The 21,985-nt window shown below is 44.2% G+C and overlaps 1 protein-coding gene across 27 annotated transcripts in view; it reads right to left on the reverse strand.

The window, feature by feature from the left end:
* The window catches only part of LOC102193494 (protein tyrosine phosphatase receptor type D), a 398,348-nt gene that overhangs the window by 91,587 nt on the left and 284,776 nt on the right, over positions 1-21,985 (reverse strand). For all 27 annotated transcript variants that reach the window (XM_005743019.2, XM_013913330.1, XM_005743018.2 and 24 more), the window contains one exon: positions 9,618-9,803. In XM_005743019.2, the coding sequence (XP_005743076.1) occupies positions 9,618-9,720 (103 nt within the window). In that variant the 5' untranslated portion in view covers positions 9,721-9,803. The remainder of the gene's footprint in view (positions 1-9,617; positions 9,804-21,985) is intronic.

The raw sequence follows: 21,985 nt of genomic DNA on the forward strand, positions 1-21,985 counted from the left end.
TGTGTGTGTGTGTGTGTGTGTGTGTGTGTGTGTGTGTGTGTGAATACATATGATGTGATGGGCAGTTAGAGTGCTCCACCATTAGAAACAAGAGCTTGGCTCAGGCTCAACTTGAAAAGCCTATGGGTCTTGCTGTGGCGTGAGAGCATTTTCACCTCTCAATGGAGGCTTTCACTCTCATTTGCCATAACTAATAAACCACACTAAAGCAGTGTGTCACAATAAATCTCAGCTCCTCAAATGGCATGACTCATTTGCCGGTGCAGAGGAGCCAGAGAGGGAGAGAGAGAGAGTGTGTAAGGCGCAGGGTGTGTGAGCCGGTGTGCGCGAGAGTGAGTTAATGAGTGAGCGAGCGCACAAACAAGAGAGAGGGCGGAGTGACAGGAAAGACTGACAGATGTAGTGTGTTTGAGAGGGTATTAGGTGAGAAAGATGGCTCTCCTAAGACGGACTTTGAGCACTCACTCCATCACAGCGCTGAATGTAAATCAGCTGTGACAGGAGGAGCTCGGGGCATAAAGATTTCCCAATCTGCATCACGCTTTGGCGAGTGCTGTAGGTAAGAAGGTTGGGATGTAAGCTTTTTGGCTAGGACTGAGAGATCGCCCGGAGGCGCTTCACGGAGATGAATGGTTTAGACCATTAACCCCACTGCAGAATCCCAACACACCCCCGAGGCACACAAATGTGCTGCACTGAGATCAGTGCAACGTGTCGCACTTTTAGGACCCCCCAGTGTGAGACCAAAGCGCCAGCCTAGGGCCGGGTGTTACCCCCCCCGCGTGCACACACGCGCCCAAACCGCACGCAGTTCTGAAGTGGGGAATTCAAAAGTGATTGCTACCCTCACAAGTCAGGGATGGGAGGGTTTCAACAAACAAATTAGTGAATTTAGCAACATTTATTTCCATTTTTCTTGTGTAGTGGTTAACACAGTCGCAGGAACAAACAAAAGATCCCCAATTAAAGGGCAGAAGGATAGGCCCAGCCTAAGGAGGTCACAAGCTAGTGTACTCCTAGTGCTCATCCCAAGCCTGGATAAATGGGATGGTTGGGTCAGGAAGGGCATCCAGTATAAAAGCTGTGCCAAATCAAATATGCAGATCCATCTGCTGTTACTACCGCTTGGGAATTAAGTGAGCAACCAAACAAAAGTGCAGATTTTATCTTCAGAGATATTTTCAACAATTTACTGAATGACATGTAAATCCTGTCCCTGCAGCACAGTCATACTGTACACCACCGATTTCTGTGTACTGCTTATGACGTACAAATTAAACACTAGATTTTGGATGAGTTTGGTTGTGAATGATGCATACTTTTGTTTATGTAAATCGCAAAGTTTTGGTAATCATCAAATTATCATCACTGGCCTGATTTGCTAGCGCAAAATTGATGAACAAGTCATGAATGTGGAGCAGATGAAGGAACATTTTAGCCAAATGTACTGCACTAAGTAAACATGTATCCAGAAAAGTGCTCATTTCCAGCTTCATGATTTTTTTTATTCTTGGACTCTGTAAGAGGAGTTTTGCATGACTCAAAGTTCAAAAATAATGATCTCACACTGGGCTTTGGTGCACCCCAGAATGATTATAGTTTTGTGTTGTCTAATTAGTTGCCTTTTTTATTTATTTAAAAATTTTTTTGAGGTTTTGTTGTTTGTTCAGTTCACTTTAGTTTCAGTTCATTTTTCCAGGGTAGTTAATTTCCATTTAGTTGTCAATGTTTGACAAAGTTTAGTTCTGAATAAGTTTTAATCATTATAAAATTGAGTCTTATTAGGGGTCAATTTAAAAAGTTCAAAACAGGTGCCAATTTTTTGACAGCACCTAACCCACAATCATGTGGAGACACAGTCTGGTTTATTTTAGCTTATTCAATTCCATCTTATTTCATTTATACAGCACCACATCACAACAACAGTCACCTTAAAGTGCTTTATATTGTTACCCTTCAATAACATAGAGAAAACTCCAACAATCAGACAAACCTTTATGATCAGGCACTTGGCGACAATGGGAAGGAAAAACTTCCTTTTAACAGGAAGAAACCTCTGGCAGAACCTTGGTAAGGGGGCAGACAATCTTAAGATAAGAAGATTTAAGATTAGGCTTAAAACTTTCCTTTTTGCTAAAGCATATAGTTAGGGCTGGATCAGGTGACCCTGAATCCTCCCTTAGTTATGCTGCAATAGGTGTAGGCTGCTGGTGGATTCCCATGATGCATTGAGTTTTTCTTTTTCAGCACCTTTCTCACTCAACATGTGTTAACAGACCTCTCTGCACTGAATCATACTTGTTATTAGTCTCTGTCTCTCTTCCACAGCATGTCTTTTATCCTGTCTTCCTTCTCTTCCCCAACCGGTCGTGGCCGATGGCTGCCCCACCCTGAGCCTGGTTCTGCAGGAGGTTTCTTCCTGTTAAAAGGGAGTTTTTCCTTCCCACTGTCACCAAAGTGCTTGCTCATAGGGGGTCATATGATTGTTGTGTTTTTCTCTGTATGTATTATTGTAGGGTCTACCTTAAAATATAAAACGCCTTGGCGCTGTATCACTAAAATCAAATTGAATCTGCCGTGACCGGTTAGGAGTGAAGAGAGGGAGACAGGACAAAATATGCACTGTTGATCATTTCACGTCATTAAGTTATTTTTATTTTCATTTTTGAAGCCTAGTTTTTATTGTCACTTCAAGACTAACATGAAAATAAGTCTCAGTATTATAACCTTCGTGCCGCCCCCACAGTTCAAGCAGCTGTTTTAGCCTCCTGTTCCAGCTCTTTAACTTTCATCTTATCAACAGCCTCTTGCAAACAAAAGATTTGAACAGCCTGTGGTTGGGGGCAGAGCTGTGTGCTCAGATGACCACATAAAGGACATCTCTCTCTATTAACAAGTCAATCTAAAGTTGGGAGATAAATCAGGTAGCATATGGGGAGCAGACAAACTCCAGCATGTTTTGGGAACATTATGACTCAAATCCACATGGAACCATTTTCACTTCTCTTTTCTACTTAAAAGACTTGAGTATGATTTTCTGTACTGTGAGTATAAAAGCATCTTTAGTAAGATTGCTGTGCAGACACAGAGGTTTTGTTCTCTCCCCTTCACCTGCACACTGCAGTAAAACATCATCTGGTCTGTGAGCGCTCGTGTATTTCAGACTTGACTAGCCGAGTAATCCCATCGCCACAGCTACGGCATCAATCCATTAATTGCACTGTCACTGTGGCAATGTCATGAAACACCTGCATTGTTATACAGTTCACTGGCACAGTGTGTGAAGGGTGATCAGATTTTAGTACGTGCGCCAGCAAAGCCCGAATCGTGCCAAGCGTAAGCCCGGCAGATGCAGAACAGCTGGCATTGTGTTCGTCTCACTGGCTGATCCCGGCTTCAAAGACGTGCTACGAGGTCCTCTTTCAATGAGAGTGTGTGCGCATGAGGGAGAGAAAGGGAGAGCAATTGTGTAAGAATCAAAACAAAACAAAAAAAAACTAGCATGACACACCGTGTTAACGTGGCCCTCTATTGTTTTGCTGACACCATAAACGCTCAACGGACAGATAAGGAGGCGCCAGGTTGACTGAAATCCATACCATTTCACAGTACGACAGACCCTGTCGTTTCATGGCGAGGGATTCAAATCTATGGAATTAGAAAAAGGGATTTGTGGAGTTTGTTGATTGCCACTCCAATGGATTTACAATTTGGATTAAGGTGCTTTTGTTCTGTCAATATTCCCACTCTGAGACGTGAATGGTACAGCATGCTTAATTTGCACCACCACTTTTTAGTCGGTTATTTCTTGAAGAAATAAGTGCACTCAGATGTGGCGTTACTAACCGTGGGGGCTAGCCTTTAATTACCTTCATCGGAGCCTGTACAACATCTCCATATAGCTTGTGATTATCTGCTTTTCTTGAGAGTGGGAGGGTCAGGGGTGTGATGAAAATTGCTTGGCTTTTGTGCGATTTTGTGGTCTAAGTGCGAGGCGAAATGACTGCGATCCATAGATGAGGCTAATGGCCTTAAATAATACACTTGGGCAAAGTTGCCGGAGAACTCGGCATCCATGGAGTTAATAATGGGCCTGATACAACCTTTACACATAATTGCACAGCACATTGTTGACAAGGAGTTGGTACAGGCCTTTACAGCCAAAGAAAATGATAATGACTTCTTACTCGTTCAGTTCAACCTGCAAGCGAGCATCTTGCATTGCACCGATAACATTGTTTTATCTCAGATTCCCAGCCTTGTCACAAGGTCTTCATCCAAACAACTAGATGGTAATTAAATGCTGGCACTCTCAGCCGAAGGTGTTCTCACCGCATTTATTTGAAGTGTGAACATGATGCATGCTCTCCCCTTGTAGATATCGACGCTAGTTTTTAAGGATGTGCTGCGCTAAGATACGTTTTGAAATGAACGAGTGGAGCCAACAATGAGATTTCCACATGAGCAGCGTCCGGCAGAATGATGAACGAGGTGGTAGACTTGAAGAATTACAGTGATTTAAAGTTGGATCAAAACCCCCTCTGAGAGTACCGTTCTCCTCTTGCTTTGATGTCATTTCGTGCGGCTACACAAACATGTAACCTCGGCGCGCGCTTATTTGTGTGCCTAATTCCGCGTGTGCACCACAGCGTGTAGGCTGCAGCTCTTAAAGAGTGCGTACTGTGCATTCACGTGTGTGCGTGCGTGCGCGCCCGGTTCCGTGGGTACGGGCGTAAAAGCGAACGGAATAGACTCAATTTAAATCAAATTAGCATGTAGGCAAATTAAGCAGACGGATTTAATTTGAGCTGTTGTAAAAATGCTAATTTCAGTACAGCCCGCAAGCTTATATGCAAATACAATACTATTTTACAATAATTCATATTAGGCAAGGCATGCATAAAACACACATTACATCCTAACGTCATCTGGGGAATTGAGTATCATTAGCTTTTGTACTCCTAACAAGGTGAAGCTTTTTAGCTGGTATGTGGGGCGAGCGTATGCATTAGAACTTCTCCACTTATCTGTGTGCATCGCTGCTGCTGCTGCAGCTTTATTCACAACACTGTAACACTCATAGGAATGACAGTGTGTCTTTGCGCGTGTGCATAATTTGTTATAACTCGTCCAGCAGGCATGCCTCTAATTTTTTCGCATTCTGTTGCTGCATTACTACTAAACAGATGACACTTATACTCTCCTCTGCTGTCACAGTAGATACTGCTGGGTCATAACTTGCTTCTGCATTTAGTTGACTTATGGGGAAAGGACAGAATCTACTAGCATGGAAACATGGCTGCCTTTAGATGTTGTTGTATTTAATTCTGCCCTTAGCCGCCCCCCCCCCCCATCAACTCTACTATGGCTTGCTTTTTTCACACTGCTGCAGCTCAGAAGAAGCACCACATCAATAGATGATGTGCTGTTTTCCTCCCATGTGGTTCACCTTTGATTGCAGGCTCCAAAGGTTTGCACATACATTAAGGTGCCTGTGGATGTTGTTAGCGCTTGGGTGGGCAAGTTGCTCTATACTCGCGCGCGTGAGCGAGATGAAGTTTGGGTGTTAACATCTTAATGTGTAAAGAGGACGGAGCCTTGTCGATACTCCTTTGACGTGTTAAAGAGAATTGGGCTGGCTCGCTGTGACACACCACGCCATCCACCAGCAATGAGGGCAATCAATTAAAACACTATTAGGCCAAGGGTTTGACGTGGTCCAACACAGCATGGGCTAGAAAGTGTGTGAGTTGGGTTTCTCTACAGACGTAACTGAGCAAATTTGCAGCTGAAAGACCAGCTGATTTTTTACCTCCACCAGGGAGGTTATGCTTTTGTGGTAGCGTTCAGTTGCCTTGTCTTTCTACCGGTCTTTAAACACAACAGCTTGAAAGGTTCTGAATGAATTCTGGCGTCCATTAAAATTTGGCTCATATTCACCAAGGACTTTAAGTTCAACCTATTGATTTATTGGCTGAAAATGAACAAAAAGCCTGATAATTCAGAACCTATGAATCGTGCAAGTGTGCTTGTCAACACATAGAAAGTAGTGTGTAAAAATGTAAAATATGATGTCACACTTCATGAACATTGATAGACTGATCTGAAGGTCACAGTAATAACAGTAATCTGTACACAACATATCAGCATATATGGAGTGATATATGGGGATTCTAAAAATGATGTTACTTTGAACCTTTGACCTCGTCTCCAAGATCAGATGAGATCAAACTTTCATAAAATGTTTATATAGTTAGTTTGCATCCAAAATCATGTCACATTTGACCTCTGACCTCACTTTTACATTTCACAATCCACCTTTCGTTCAAGTTGACCCAAAAATGTATAAGTAAATATTGTCAACAGAAAGAGGCTGAGCTGCCTAGTTAGTAAGAACACTACTGTACACTAATACTAAATAATAAGCTCCAATTATGCACAAATCAATCCCTATTATCCTTAACCAACTCCCACATACTGTTATTAAAAGTGCAATCAAAGTAAACATCTGTTATGCTACCCTTATCAGATCTACAATCTTAAAAATACATTTAAAAAGAACAAATAAAACTAAATGAATATATATAAAATATAATGCTGTTTCCCTTAAAGTAAATAGAGAGTGAGCTGTCTTGGGGAGACAACTAGGTTTTTGATGTCAGTGATGTGTGCTCATTGAGAAAAGAAAGATGCAGTAAATTAGTTCGCAATATACACATCTGTAGCTGAATCAGTTTAATGATTAAGCTACATATTATTAAGCAGCCTGCTCTAAAAATACAGTAAAATATCACTCTTTGTCATCACAGCTGAGTTTTGAAACTGTTGTATATTACGATATGATTATAACATTATTACAGCAGTATGTTGTTACAATTAAAGCACTATATTATTATCTATTTCTGTTGTATATTGTGTTGTACATTATTTTTGTTGCATGAATGCCAGCCTTACCAGCATTGAACTGTTATCTAATAGTTCGACGCTGGCAAATTCTTCCTCTCTGTAATCTAAGTTATATTGCAGGTTGACTTGATTTTTCTGTGGCCCAGTAGCAAAATCAAGCCCCACACCTTGTGGAGACACGATCCAGTCCAAACCTGGTTTGGTTTTGCTTCATATCTGTGTTGGGCTCATGCAGCAAAAGCTCTATCAAGTTAAAGGAGACCCGAGTTATTTAGTTCTGGTGCCCACACCAAAGTTTTCGCTTTAACTTCATCCCTGCGCAGGTGGAGCTGTTTAATGCTTTAGGCTGTCCTCTCATCTCCAGTGAGTCCTGTTTGTATTACTGCTCAGTAAAAGACAGAGAAATTGTTTGTTGCCTTTCTCGCACTTTGTCCCCCCTTGGCTCGCTGGGGACAATTATGTCCCCCGCTCCTCCCCCCTTCGAGCTATTGCCGAGCCCAATTTGCTACACAAATTAAACGGGAGGCATTTGAAGAGCAAGGGGAACAAGGTGAAGGAGAAAACAACAGAGAGAAGGCCAAAGACACACAACAGCAGACCGAACAGACCTGCACAGAGATAAGGAAATACCCTTTTATATTTATTAAGAGAAGTGCATGTTTACTAGGAGTCCTTACTGTTAATTTTCTTAAAGAGTGCCCAACATGTGAGGTAGGACTGGCTCTAAGGCTCGTGCCATCTGTTGAACAGGCAGACTCAGCCATTTTCTGCACTTGTGTGTCTCATATCCTCCACCAGGTCCACAGCCTGAGGCTAGCTCACATCCAAATGGATCCAGAGCAGCAACAGTAGGGTTTTGGTGCTGAGGGGTTAGTCTGGAACAGACTAAACTGATGTGCACTGAGGTCCTCAGTGCACAGCACACATGCAGGGAGAGCCTTTGAGTGTCAGGGCTGGGCATGCACAAGCATCGGCACAGTGGAGGAAATTAAGGAGCTTCCGAGTCGCTGGAAGGGGCTATTGCACGGCTTCCAAACAACAAGGGAAGAAGGTGGGGAAAAGACAAAGACGCTGGCGGGGGAAACAAAAAACAGAAAGGAAGAAAAAAACAAAACAACATCAGAAAGAAAAAGCCAAAGTAAGAACTGAGGAGAAAATTGGCAAGAGAGCGATTAGGAAGAAAAACAATAGAAAGAAGCCGGGGAAAGAAAAGGAGCAAACACGTGCATGTGGGAGATCAGGCGGCGCAGGAACAGAAAGGAGCAAATATAAATCCCAGAGCTAAAATGTACTGCCTGAAGTGGCTCTGCTTATGAGCAGCCATGTTTTCGCACACCTCGGCAGCAGACACAACAAGCACAGCGTCTCCGTGACCTCCCTCACTCCCACACACCCCTTCAGTCATTAGCAGACAGGCGCTGTGGCTACCTCGTGATAAGTGTGTGTGTTTTGGCTTTGAAATGATGACCCCGCACAGCTGTTAAAGTAGGGTACGGGGGTAGCCGCAGCTGCTAACAACCACACAGCCAAATGAAGGGAATTAATCGGGGGGTGGGGGGTGGGTTGCAGGGGAATGGCGAGCACTGAGGCGTCAAGATTTGGAATGTCTGGAAGTTTCACCGAGGCAGTTGTCTGAGGTTGTCTGAGCAAATGTTATGTGAATTCACACTACGCCGAGGAAGATGGGAGTTTGTGAAAAGATGGCTTCCGAAGAGCCCGCTCAATGGTAACGTTTATCGACCGTTAATGCCATTTTGGGAAGGTCCCATAATTAAATTGTGTCAATAAATCCCGGAGCTGCACATAAAACCGGGGAATAAACGGAGAAGACGTTTTCAACTGTTTGCCTCTTCCCTGCTGAGAGACATATGTGGCTTGGGGGTAAGGGGGGGGGTTGGGCGCAGAATAGAAAAATAAAACACGGTGGAGCGGATTGCAGGGAACATTTCTCAAGCACAAAGTTGAAAATTTCGCCCATCAATTCCACTTTGCGTTGGCTCCGTTGTCTGTGACCTTGGGTGAACGAGCCCTTCGTTCTGAGATATTCAGCTGAACTGAGGGGATTTCAGGCAGTGAAAAGGGAGCAATAAAAATTTTTATTCATCTCACTGTGACTCCAGTAGCTAATGATTCATGGATCTTAGTGTAAAAAAAAAAAAAAAAAAAGTGGTGGGGGAGGGGGAGGTGGTCTTTTGGTGTAGGACCAGAGCTCAATGAGGTTTGAAAACGGTTGTCACACATCAATGGGCAGGTGTCTGATGTCAAGTAACTCAATTCCAAAGATTTCTCATTGCTAGATTCTTGGCTGAGGCGTGAGCGTTTCTGGTTTTTACTGCAGAAAGAAGTAGCTGGAAAATAAGGAGTTGAGATGAAGAGACTGATCATTGTGGACTAAAGGTGTGTGTGTGAAGGAGGCATAGACACAGTGGGAACAGTAAAATAGGACTGATGGAGGAGGGCCTGTTGTCTCATCACTGACTGGGATCACTTTTTAAATATGTTTCAGGAAATAAATAATAACACATTATTAGACAAACAGTGTCTCTTACCCACAGGCCTGTGAAGTTTTTACAAACGCAGTACAGGAAGTATTTCTGCGCATGATGATGTTTAAACAAAAATGAAAGAGATGACTCAAAAAACAGTCCCCATCCCATAACCAGCGGGACACCACACTCGAGGCCCGTGGGGAAAGCGGACGGTGTACTTACTTTGAGCGTCGGCGAGGTGGAGGAGCAGACCCAGGACGAGCAGCAGCGGCAGCAGCAGCGTGGGTCTGGCTCTGCGCATGGTGGGACAGCTTGGCACCAGCATGCTTTGGCAGCCTCGGTGGCACTGGCTCACAGAGCCCTGTGAGTCAGTCTGGTCTGATTTCTCAGATGCAGGGTATTCACAGCCTATGCGAGGCAAGGAGGGAAAAGGAAGAGGGAGAAGGAAGGAGGGGATGAGGAGGGGGGGAAAAAAGGAGAGAGAAAGAGAGAGGAGAATGAATGAAACAAAGCTGTTTGGCTCCACGGGTTTTATCTATTCCTGCACATTTCTGACATACCCCCACACAGCCTCGGCTGGAGCTGACAGAGGATAGGAAGAGCCTGATGTGCTCACAGGGTATGTTCTGACAGTTCTCTAAATGGAATAGTCACTTCACACAACGCGTGTGCACGTGTGCATGAGAAGGAGTGAGACGCAGAGTGCAAGCCACAGAGAGAGAGAGGGAGAAACCGCCCAGATGAAAGGGCGAGTTAATATGATTTTGTCTTCACAGCTCCGGTCACGAGCGCCAATTAAATACGCTCCATAATATGAGCACCTTCCAAGTCCACCTCAGATCAGCAGCGATATCTGTTTCACATTAGGAAGGCCTCGCTCCCATGAAGCAACAGCCAGGAAATGCAGTAAGAATCCCGAATTGCAAAAGCGATTTCCTATTATTCAGTAAAACTGCTTAAACTTTTAACATCACTGGACATAAAAGTTGTCTGTAAACGACACTGTGCTATCTTGTACATGTTTGCTAAACCCGTTCATCTGTAGCCCATACACAACATTTCCATCAATTCTTTAAAAGCTCTATACAAAGTAGAGTAGCTTAACTTGGAGCCCATGTGTGTGTGTGTGTGTGTGTGTGTGTGTGTGTGTGTGTGTGTGTGTGTGGTTCAGTCTTTTATCCGTTTGCTGCACAAACAACAAATAAAATCTGTAAGACAGAGCGACGAGCCGTTGCCATTCATGTTTCAGCCTTTTATCTCAGGACCACTACATGGCTGTGAAAATCAATGTGATACAGTGAGCTAGTATTAGCCGCAGACCGGCTCCATCCCTTGTCATCCATTTGCTTAAGCCCGAGCTTGATCCTCAGTGATGGATGCTGTGCGGTAGTCTTCGGCTCATAACACGGCTCCCGGCTAATCCGAGTGTGTGAGCTTTGATGACACACTGTACCGCTGGTTAGCATCTTAGCTCGTCTGCCTGCATTGTTCGGCGGGAAGCCGCTGTTGTTTCAGCTGCGGTGGAGACTGGTGGAGTTGGATGCGCGCACGCTATGCGCACCATGACATTTCAGACACTTTGTGCACCATGAGATCAAAAGCGCATCCGTTTTCGGATTGTTTTTGGTAACTGTGCACATAAAGGCTTTTGCTAGAAGTATTATTACGCTGGGGTGTTTATCTGCAGATTTGACCGCCACTCACTAGTAGGAAGCAAAGAGGGAAAAAAAGGGAAAGACGCAGCCCCTAAGCCCAATCACTAGGCCCGATGATGACAAAGTACCTCATTTCCCTGTTACCAATCATCCTCTGTCTCGTTCTTAGCCTTCCCTCTTTCATTTCTGTGGGCTGTAAATGGCAGAAAAGACGGGAAGATAGCACACCTGTCACACTCGATTTGTGTTGGGGGGAGATAGACACGACTACCTGTCTCCAAGCACCGCGGGGCTAGTAGCGAATGCAAGAGCGGGGGGGACGAGTGGCAAAGGGAATCAATTTGAGGCAATTTCATCCCCGCTCACACCACACACACACACACACACACACACACACACACACACACACACACACACACACACACACACACACACAAACAAAAATGTGTATGCATATAACATACATCTGAGAACACTAGACAGAATTTTCACATGAGCAGTGTTTGTAGCGACGGTGAATCTGATTAGAATTAACTGGACTGAAAAGCTCCGAGCAGCGGCGCGAGGGGATGGAGCTGCAGCGTGATCCATACGTGGCGCGGTGCGGCGTACGGCCGTCTGTCTCCTCCGGTTATTGTTTCACGCATCTGCCCCTCCAAATCTAAGTGATAGCCTTTGAGTTAATTAATGAAGTGTGAATTTCCATAATGACACGACATTAGGTAGCACACAAGAAACAGTACTCGGCAGCCCTCCACTTCTCTGTTTGCACCCTGCGTGCATACACACCCATTTGCACACACACACACACACACACACACACACACACACACACACACACACACGCTGATAGAGGCAAACAAAACCATCTGTATGTTGTGTAACTGCTAGTGAGACAACCAAGAGGCTACGCCATGTGAGTAAATAGAAGGAGAAGCTAATGTAGGCTAAAATGCACCCAGCGCAGCCATAATTTATACCAACAATGAAAGCAATTATAATTGCTGTTGATTTGTAGTGTTCATTTTTACAAGTAAACTGTGCTGCAGATTCCTTCCTAATGTGCTATGGGGGTGACGAGCCACCTGCCAGACCTGGCAGAAAGGCAGCAGTTTGCCAACTGCATTGTTAACCGACAATGGATTTAGCTTAAATACTGCAGATTTTTTTATTTATTTTTTGGGAGTGGAAGCTTCTACAATTACATATACGGGCGTGCATGCAAATCCGCATCATCGTCTCTGCATGCATTAGTCGGTGTAAACCAACAGCATCACCTTTGATCGTTTCATCCTCAACGCGGCCATTCGGCGTCACTCTGCGAATCTTCTCGTTCATATATTTGGTGGCACTGATGCTTGTCATTGAACATTTATTACAATAAAAAGGGGGAGAAAAAAAAAAACACCAACAGTCTTGTCTTTCTTCCTGAGCCCCCGGTGGTATTATTGTGTTCCCATTCAGTAGTGTTTCATTCAAAGGATTTTGCTGCTGATAGCAATCATGCATTATTAAACAAAGCCTGACAACATGCACAATGTTAATTAGAAAAAGGGTGGTGGTGGTGGTGGGGGAGAGTGTGTGGCAAGAAAAAGAAAGGGGCCGTTGAGCTGTCTACTCTCTCTCTCTCCCTCCTTCTCCATGATCCTTATCAGAAATGTGAAAGAGAAAAGAGGGTGGGATGTTTATATTCTCCATAATGGCTGGGCTCTATTCTCATTTGAGCATGCCTGTTTGGTATTCTGGTCTATTTAGACAAGCAATATTATTAAGGCTCTAAAAAAACCAAACCAAAACAACAACAACAAAGAATCAGTCATATTTATCTCATATTCCAGCCATACTCCAATAAACTTGTTATAGGGACAAATGCAGGCAGAATAGTTTATGAGCTTCAAAAACAGCGTTTTCATAACATCGGCGTGTCTTTTGCGTGCCCTCCTCCACGTTTTACTGTTTTAGCGAGCTCGATACAAACCAAAGGCCCAAACCGACGGTGCAATTTTTTATTATTTATTTGTTTTTTAACATTTTCAACATGAGCTTGAGCGTAGCATTTGGACCGCATTATGCTCATCCCCAGCGCGAGATGACTAATTTCGCTTTGGCCTGCCCCGGAGAATGTTGAAATGGGGTGTTTTTAATTTCAGGCTCATGCACAAACTGAACTGAACTCGAAAGGAAACGGCGGACTCATGGTATGTTATCCTAACAGACCAGAGCGGCCACAAAAATGCCACCAAATCTATTAAGGCCAATCCCTCTGTAATTAGCTCAACACATGCGAGGACAAAAGCACAGCAAAACTACGAAGGATGTGAACCAAGCTGGACCGGGTTATAAAAAAGCAGTATCATACCCAGACAGGCACAGCCAATAAGAATGCGTTTCCTTTTATGAGGCAGGGCTTTCTATTTATCTTCAGACTGGCTAAGTTAAAGAATGCAATAATTACCCTCCACAGCCACACTTTTAAGCTACAGTGATATGCAAGGCTGTGAGAACAGTGGGGTAAACTGCTATGCTATAGCTGCACTGGTCTCTGTGATTTCTGCCCTGATGCTGGGAGACACGGCCCGTGTCTGAGAAACCGCATCAGACGACCAGCTCTTGTTGTGAAGCTAAGTGGCAGCGAAGGGGACGCAAGGTGGAGAGCAGAGCAGAACTGCAGCAGACACAGATTCCACCAGCCTCCAATTGCTGTTGACTTAATATGCATGTAAATTGTATTCTCCAGCTTAACACCATGATGAAGGCACCAGTAATAGATGGCTGGGAATAAAGCTTAAAAGAATTCAAGGAAATATTTTGTCTTGATAGGGTTTAACCATGTTACTGATGATTTTCTTGGGTATTCAAATGAAAGATGAGCAACACAGGTGCATCAGAGCATATATGTTTATATATGAGGGAACACATCATTCATTTGGATATTAATTAAAAATATGGCACAGTGTGGGCGCCTTACGGAGATGCTAATGTAAGTTCTAGAGATGAAATACTGCTAGTAAACAACAAGTATATTTGCTCCACCACGCTGTCCTTGAACATTGAGCAAGTTCACAAAGTCATGTCAAGAAGGCCGATATTCAGAGTCCGGCTTATCTAATCCGTTAGCCGTTTGTCGATATATAAACAGTCCGGAGCAGCTTTATCCCCCAAGACGTGGCCTCCATCGTCCCCCCATACACTACAATAACTTGCACCAACTCCCATTGCGCCCTGTATAATCATTCCCTTAGGAGTAATAACGTATTTGTTATTGTTTTTATTATCTGATCTTTTTTGATGGGTAGAGCAGAGATGCTATTCTGTTCGATTCTATATCAGCATTCATACTAGCCAATAAATGCAAATGTAAAACGTAAAGAAAAGACGGAATGTTTGGAATACCACAAACAACCAGTCGATCCGAGCAGAGCTGGGCAGTGTTTCAACTGCTTGCTGTGACAATAAAACAAGATCGTTTTTAATATTTAAATAAGGACACGGGAGGATAGCAGGAATGGGACTAAAATTCATTTACATCCAGATCCATGCTTGTACTTTCACAATCAACCACAGTAGCTTTGCATGATACAATCCAAAATAATCCTTAGTGTACCCTCCATCGACTGCCTGAAATGGGATGTCTTAAGGCTACACTTTGGTTTGATCAGCAGGTGGGCGGGGCAGCTGTAAGATGACCATATAAGGGACAGCCACTCCCACTGACATCATACAGCTCTAAGAGTAAAAACCAAAAGAAGTAGAAACAGCTCATACTTCTCATACTGATGACTTCTACATCCACCCAAGTCATCATTCGAATCTTTGGCCACGTTTGGTATTATCATCCACGATTGTCAGATCATATATATACACACACAAACATAATAAGCTCCCTTTTAATGAGTAAATACCAATCAAAGCGAAACCTCTGTGGAGTGGCAGTGTATACAGAGTCAGATTGTCAAAGGGCAAATAAAACATCGCAAGCTGCTGTGTACTAGCACCGCTGCTCTTTTAATAGCTTGCGTCGAAGAAACACAAGGATAGCTGCGAAGGACGCCCCAAGGATTTTCCCAAACATCAAATGACCAGATTTACAGCTATACAGCTAATATGTTTTTGGTTTCCTGTAAATTTTAAAGTCTCTCTTCTCTAAAAAAAAAGGCCATTTTCTTATGTGTACTTCTGTCTTTTCATGAACATTCTTCCCTTGTGTTAGTGGCTTCTGTTTTTCCTTATTTTTCCTTTCTCCCCCTCTTTACTGCTACTTTCTTTCTCTTGCCCGCGATGTGATTTAAGACCGAGTGACAAGGCCTTTTCTCACACATCGCTCTCGATCAGCCGGCATGTGTAATAACATTCCTCAAGCTAAGCTAAGCTATGCCCTCAAGTGCAGCCTCCACATGAAAGACCCTGACAACTACACATTAGATGAGTTTATTTTCTATACTTATTTATTTGCTTCTACCCCCTCGCCTCCCTCAAACAAGCCTCTCACGGCCATAAACTATTCTCCGGGTGGTGCTGGCGGACTTTTTGCTTGAGAAAATCGGGGTTTACGCCCCTGCCTCGGATGCCTGACGAATTTTTCGGACGAGCAAAGGCTACCGGTTGCTGGGGCTGATGTCTGGTTATATCTTGTTTTCCTGTGAATGGATCACCCAACATGAAACAGCACAGCGGGAAGCTAATTGGCTCTGATGACATTTGTCTGTCTAATAATTGGTTTAAAAGCACCTGCTGCGGCTGTAGGACGCCGAAGCTATCGCGACCCCATCTCGATTGTGTGTCCGTGGCAAATTACTTCCAGGAGATTTCAAACCACTTCCTCCCCCCACCCTTCTTCCCTGTCAGCAAAAATGATTGTGGACTTTAAAAATGTCACAGCAGAAATAGTGTAAAATACAAATTATTTCTCCTGGGCCTTTTCTGTGATTGTTTTTCTGTTACATTAACCGCCAAAATGGGAGGTTATGCATCTTCATCGAGCAAAAAAAAGGGAAAAAATAATATTAATAAAAGTACACAATTGAGCAGACAAAAACAAAAGCTGAGTTGCAGTTTTAAGACCATTACCTTGATGGGTGCAAGAGCAAGCTTTTATCATTGCGTGAACTCAGCCCACCCAGACTGACCTTGATGCTTTTTTGGTATGACTTAAAGGAGCGCACGGCGTCAGCTCAGGAATGCCTCCACTCTGTCTGTGTGTGTGTGCTCGCTTTTGTTTTCAACAGCCTCTCCTTGACTTTTCTCTCCACCTGATCTACCTTGCTACTTTTCCCCTCTCTCTCCCCGTCCTCACCCATCTTTCTCTCTCATCTCATTCCTCCCGCCATGTTTCCCAGCAGCTCCTTGGTTCAGATGGATGGTACCAACAGTGCAACACCCTGACCTGTAGTCTGGTGACTGATTATCCCCGTGCCCTGTTGTGCTGCTCTTTGAACGCATACCAACACACAGTGCACGCACAGGCATAACAAACGCACACACAAACACACACACACACACGTGTGCAAGGTTATGGAGCTATTGGGTAAGCTTCGGGGACACTTGGGAATTTCAAAGTGAGGGTTGAGGGGGAACAAAGAAGCCAAAGTAATCTATTTCATCTTTGTCGCCATTTTTGGATCACCTCCGCTGACCTTGTTGACACAACAAACACACTTGCTATTGAACGCTAATGGACGTCACTAATGCCGTTTGAATGGGCAGCGCATAAAACCAGAGCAGAGCACAATCAGCCTTTTGGGATGCATGCGAGCTGTGTAAACTATTCATATGACTGCCAGCTCTTTGGGAGGCCTTCTCTTGCGCTACATTTGCTTGTCACGGCGTGGGCGGCTTCTATAGTACAAGCATGTGCCACTTGGGTCGTGCTTGACCTTGCGTATCAGCATTTAGCATAGGGAAAGAACTTGTTATCATGCAAACAGGCTGAATCATGAGGAGTCTATTGTGTTGGGTGCACAAAGTGTGGCGGGATAGAGAGGGGGAAAAAAGAGAAAAATAGTAGACGCGGCAACAGCAGCAGCAGCAGCCAACCAGGAATGGATGGGATTAAATTTACGCCGCATGAACTGGGGAGGGCTAAATCATGTTACATATTATGAAGCAGAAAAAAAAAGAAGAGGGAGTGAGAAGAGGGCGGAGCAGAGGGCTGGAAATATAATGGATAAGGGGAGCAACGAGGCAGAGAGGTGGCAAAAGAAGGGAGAGGAGGATAGGGGAAGGAGGCAAGGAAGGAAAGGGGAGATGAAGAGGAGAGCACGCTGTAGGGTGAAAGAGCAGGAGAGGCGGAGACCAAGGGGAGGGAAGCGAGGGAATGTGCCTCACTGCCAGCTTTTTCACACTCCGCCTGTGCTCGTACGCCTGACGGAGGCTGCGTGAGGGAGATGGGAGAGAGAGGAACGAGGGATAGAGGCAGAGAGAAATCACGCGCTGCCGAAGAGGAGAGGGCGGTAGCCGCGAGACCGCTCTGGCAGTGTGAAGGTATTGTTTCCTGAAAGGGAGGGAGCTGGACAGATGACAGCAGGTGAAAGAGAAAAACAAAATGTGAATAAAACACATGGCAGACTCTTCTCACCCTCAAATGTGCACACTCTGGTTCAGGACTACGTCCAAGCAAATCGATGCAGCTCAAAGAAAAAAAAAAAAAAAGCCAAAACAAAACGCACAACTCCCACACAAACACGCTCGCAAACGTGGACTCGGGCACACACGAGCAGAAGAGCGGGCACGCATACCCTTTGCACCGCGTGCTCTTGGCACTCTGACATCTACCCCCAACACAGCAACGGTCTGTGGGAGGATGAATAATCTCACTTCCGTGAGGCAGAGGAATGAGAGAGAGGAAGGAGGGCGAGAGGGAGGTTGTTCCCAGCCCGAGCTCACGCCGTTTTATGGAAAGTGCCGAGCCCTCGAACAGACAAAACAGCGTTCCACTGCCACTCGCCGACGCGGCACAAAACATTAGAACAGAGCTCTATTGAAAATATCGGAATAATACAGCGCCGGGAATTGTGTTGCCCCCTAATACGTATGGCATAAGTCAACAGCAATGTGCCTCCTTATCTTTTCGAAACAATTGACACACCGAGCTACATTGTGCGCTAGTGACATTTTAGTGGCTTTTGTACGCACGCCAAGCCGTTTGGTATGTAAATACACTACTTAAGCGCACATGAAGGATGTAAGGAGGCGCTGGGGGCATCCACGCTATACTCATAGGCCAGTAAAATAATTAAAATGCCAAGTGTCTTCCATTATCTAAATGCTAATTTGCCTCGATTTACCCTGAGCTAAAATGTAACGCCACATTATGGCTGTGCACTAAGGCGACGATGGGTGAATTTCCCTTCAATTAGCCTAGCACACTGTACGCTATCGTTTACCTGGGGTGAGATGTTTTCATAAGCGGAGATCTAGTCTTATGAAGATATTAGGGGCCGTTTCATGTCAGTTCTTGGCACTTGCCCCACATCTGCACATACACGGACATATCATCTAAGCTACATTACAGCGGACCCTGTTATGATGAGCGTTGCTCACATTAAACAGTTAAAAAATCAGCTTTGTAGGACGTCTGTTAGCCTGGATATCCCCGATATGATCATCTAAGGGTCAGAGCACAACATATAAGCACTTAATCTCCTCACGCCTGCTATTCAAACTTTCTGTTTGCAAGGATCAGCCAATCAGAAGAAAGTTAGAGCGGCCTTTAAGGCAGTGCAGCTAAAATGTTTACTTTCAAGAGCAAGAATGTTTGTCAAAGCTGACAGCCACTCTTGTTTCTCGCTGGACTTCAGCCAGTGTTGTTTTTGCCATGACTGAGATTTAATAAGAAAGCCTGAGTCAACAAGTAAAAGAGCAGGCAGGGCCCATTAGAAGCGGCAGCTTATCGAAGCTTTCTTTTTTTTGCATGAAAATTCATCAGTGCATATACGGAGGGCAACAGGACAAAAAAATTATTATCACAGATATGAAATGTTTTTGCTGAATACACAGATAGGGGTGAAATTGTGTTGTTCCTGCCTTTCCATCTATATCCTGATAAGACTGTCAGAGGACATGCTAGGTGGGGGTGGGTGATGACGAGCATCGTTTTAGAAAGCTGTTTCAATGTTTCTGCAGCTCGAGTATCCTTACTAAAGTTTACTGAGCGCTTTGATGCGGGAGCTGCTGATTATAACTTTTATTAGTTCTTGGACGCCCTTGAAAGGTGTTTTAGCCAAGCTAAGCTATTGTTCTCATGAAAAGCAGTTTAGGCTGCCCGTGCACCTCGGTGAAGAGAAAGAAATGGTTCACCCCAAGGCAAAAGCAACAATTCCTCCTTTGTCGTTTCACCAAGACAAATGTTTGCCATTGCAATGTTACCAGACACACACACACTCACATGGAGGGGGGGGGGGGGGGGGAGTAGTTCCCTGTCACTGATGGTATATTGTAGCGCTGGAACGAGACATTTTATTATGCTGCCGAAAACAAATGGATAATCCTTTTCCAGCCACAGTTTGAAGATTGAAATTCAAATCAAATGCCACCTTCAAACAAATGTCAGAGTACAAAATCAAAACCGTTCTGTCAATGCCTGGATTCAAGCAAAGAAAAAGCACAGTTTGACATTTGGGAGTGATTTTCTCTCTCCGTGTCTTCATGCCTTCATATAAAATTAACTTGGTAATTGTCCGGGGGAAAAAAAAATTCAAAAAATCTGCATGTGAACCCACGCTACACAAACAAGTCTTTTTTTTTTGCTCTCACTTTACATCCAACACCCTCTTAGAAACCTTTCTACATGCTCCCCCAACCCAATACAAATCCGCCCCCGAACGCTCGCAAACATGATTAAGACACTGTCAAGCCTGACATTGCCATCTCTCCCGTGCTGCCAGTGGCCCTCACTGTTGACTGACTGCGTGGATGTGCCTTATCATTAACGGGGCCGCCCGTGCCACCACGGAGGGGCTTTGATGACAGAAACTAAGGCCCGAGTGCCTGCCCCTCCCATTCCGCCAGCCCAAGTGTCATCTAAATGAGATAGGGCCTAGGAGCTAGGGGATTAGGCTCTGCATAATTACCTATTTAAAGACCCTAATTGAGCATTTCATTAAGAGACTGGCACTGAGATTTTGCCAAGGAGGGCACTACAGGGAGAGAGATGTATTTGTCTGTGCATGCTTGCTGTGTACTGATGTGTACGTATGTGTGGGTTAGCGAGGACATTGGTGTGCATATGCTTGAGTGTGCATTTTGGAACCACAGCAGACTGTAACCTTGAATTCAAGGGTTACCTTGTTAGCAACAAGGTCTCTCACTTAGTTTTGTTTACATTGCACTTAGGACTGTTTGCCACACGATTGTGTAAGTATATCCAGGAGATGTTCACCCTTCCATTCAAGAGTACTATTTAACCTTCAATAATCTATGTTGCATTACATCTTTATGTAACAGTGCTGCTACAAAAGCATCCACCAGTGCAAAGTCAGTGCACTGAAAAAACACTGTTGGTATTTACAAAGAAAGAAAGACTGACTTCATTAAGAATATATATCGTTACAGGTGATAAACTCCAGTATTTGCCACTTGATTGAATCCAAGAATACTTGTTCAGTCGATTTATTTATACAATGCAAATTCTGCTCCAGTTGTCCCAACTTCTATTTTGGGATAACACCAGCAAGGCCATTCACAGGAAGCTACAAATCAAAGGCTAACAGCTGAGAGTACCAGGATCTGAAACAAGCAATAAAAGAGCTACACTACAAAGCTGTAATGATTTCCTTGTCTATGAAGCTAACCTAATCCAACAGAAGGCAAATGCGTGTGCATATTGTTCATTTCTTATATTCACCGTCCTTCATCCCAACAGTAAAAGACAGTAAATGAGTTACTGCCACTAACACTGTCAGCTGTCAAGCTCGTGCCGGCTCCTCGATTCCCAGTGGCATATCTAAAACAGCTTTGTCAAACACGAGATGAGATACAAGACCTACGTGTCTTTTATTTCAATTTAATACTGAAACTCCAGTTCTGCTGTTCAGGTTACCTAAAAGTGTTTCTCAAAAACACAAAAAAGACCACCACAGTGAGTCTTTTGTGCGCAAAGCTTTCATTATATTCACATTCTATGGGTCAAACGAAAAACATATGAATGCCAGTTCAAATCATAATTGCAGCATGTAAATACGAGATATACAATCCTGCACCGGCCAAAATCAATGAACTGCACTGGAATCTGGACCACACTGGGGTCCCCAGATCTTTTGTGATTATAACCAGTTTCAGCAGTGACCATCATTAGTAGAGAATGCTAGACCCAGATAGTTTGCTGGGTCTACCATAGTTCGACCTGATTTCCACGACCTAGCAGACCGCAACTCTGCTTTGCCCCCTTGTCGTCATATCAGGGATCGCTGGGGACACCGAAAAGTCACTAGCAGTTGCTTGCGCATGATTGACTCGTTTGCTAAATGACTAGCATCTGAAGTGGCAATGCTGGCTGGAGGCTGTTAAAGTCTTTAGGGCAGACACCAGCTGCTAGCTGCAACAGATAAACTGTCCCTTCCTCCTCTCGGGATTCATGTGAGTAGAAGTCTGGCCAAATATGCTCAGGGCTGTGATGACACTGAAACATCATGTGTTGTCTGTGTTGGCAAAGCACCAGACTTCCATTCTTCTCTGACATGCCAGGGTTTGAGGGAACCAGGACTTAGTGGAGGACTGGAGGAGAGAAATCTGCTGCTCAACCTCCGATTGTAACAAACTCAAAAGTCAACGTAGCATCAGTGTGATTGACGGACTCTACTAAAGCACAATTGCATGATTTGAAGTTTAAAGTAACTGATATTTATCACCAAGTCTTACTGCAGCACCTCAGTTCATCTCTGTTCAATCTTCAAACCCACTCTTTCTTTTCAACCAAATTTTTCTGAATGGGTTCACCTT

This window comes from Pundamilia nyererei, unplaced genomic scaffold (genome assembly GCF_000239375.1).
Source record: "Pundamilia nyererei isolate P.nyererei 1_Seehausen unplaced genomic scaffold, PunNye1.0 scaffold00126, whole genome shotgun sequence".
NCBI lineage: Eukaryota > Metazoa > Chordata > Actinopteri > Cichliformes > Cichlidae > Pundamilia > Pundamilia nyererei.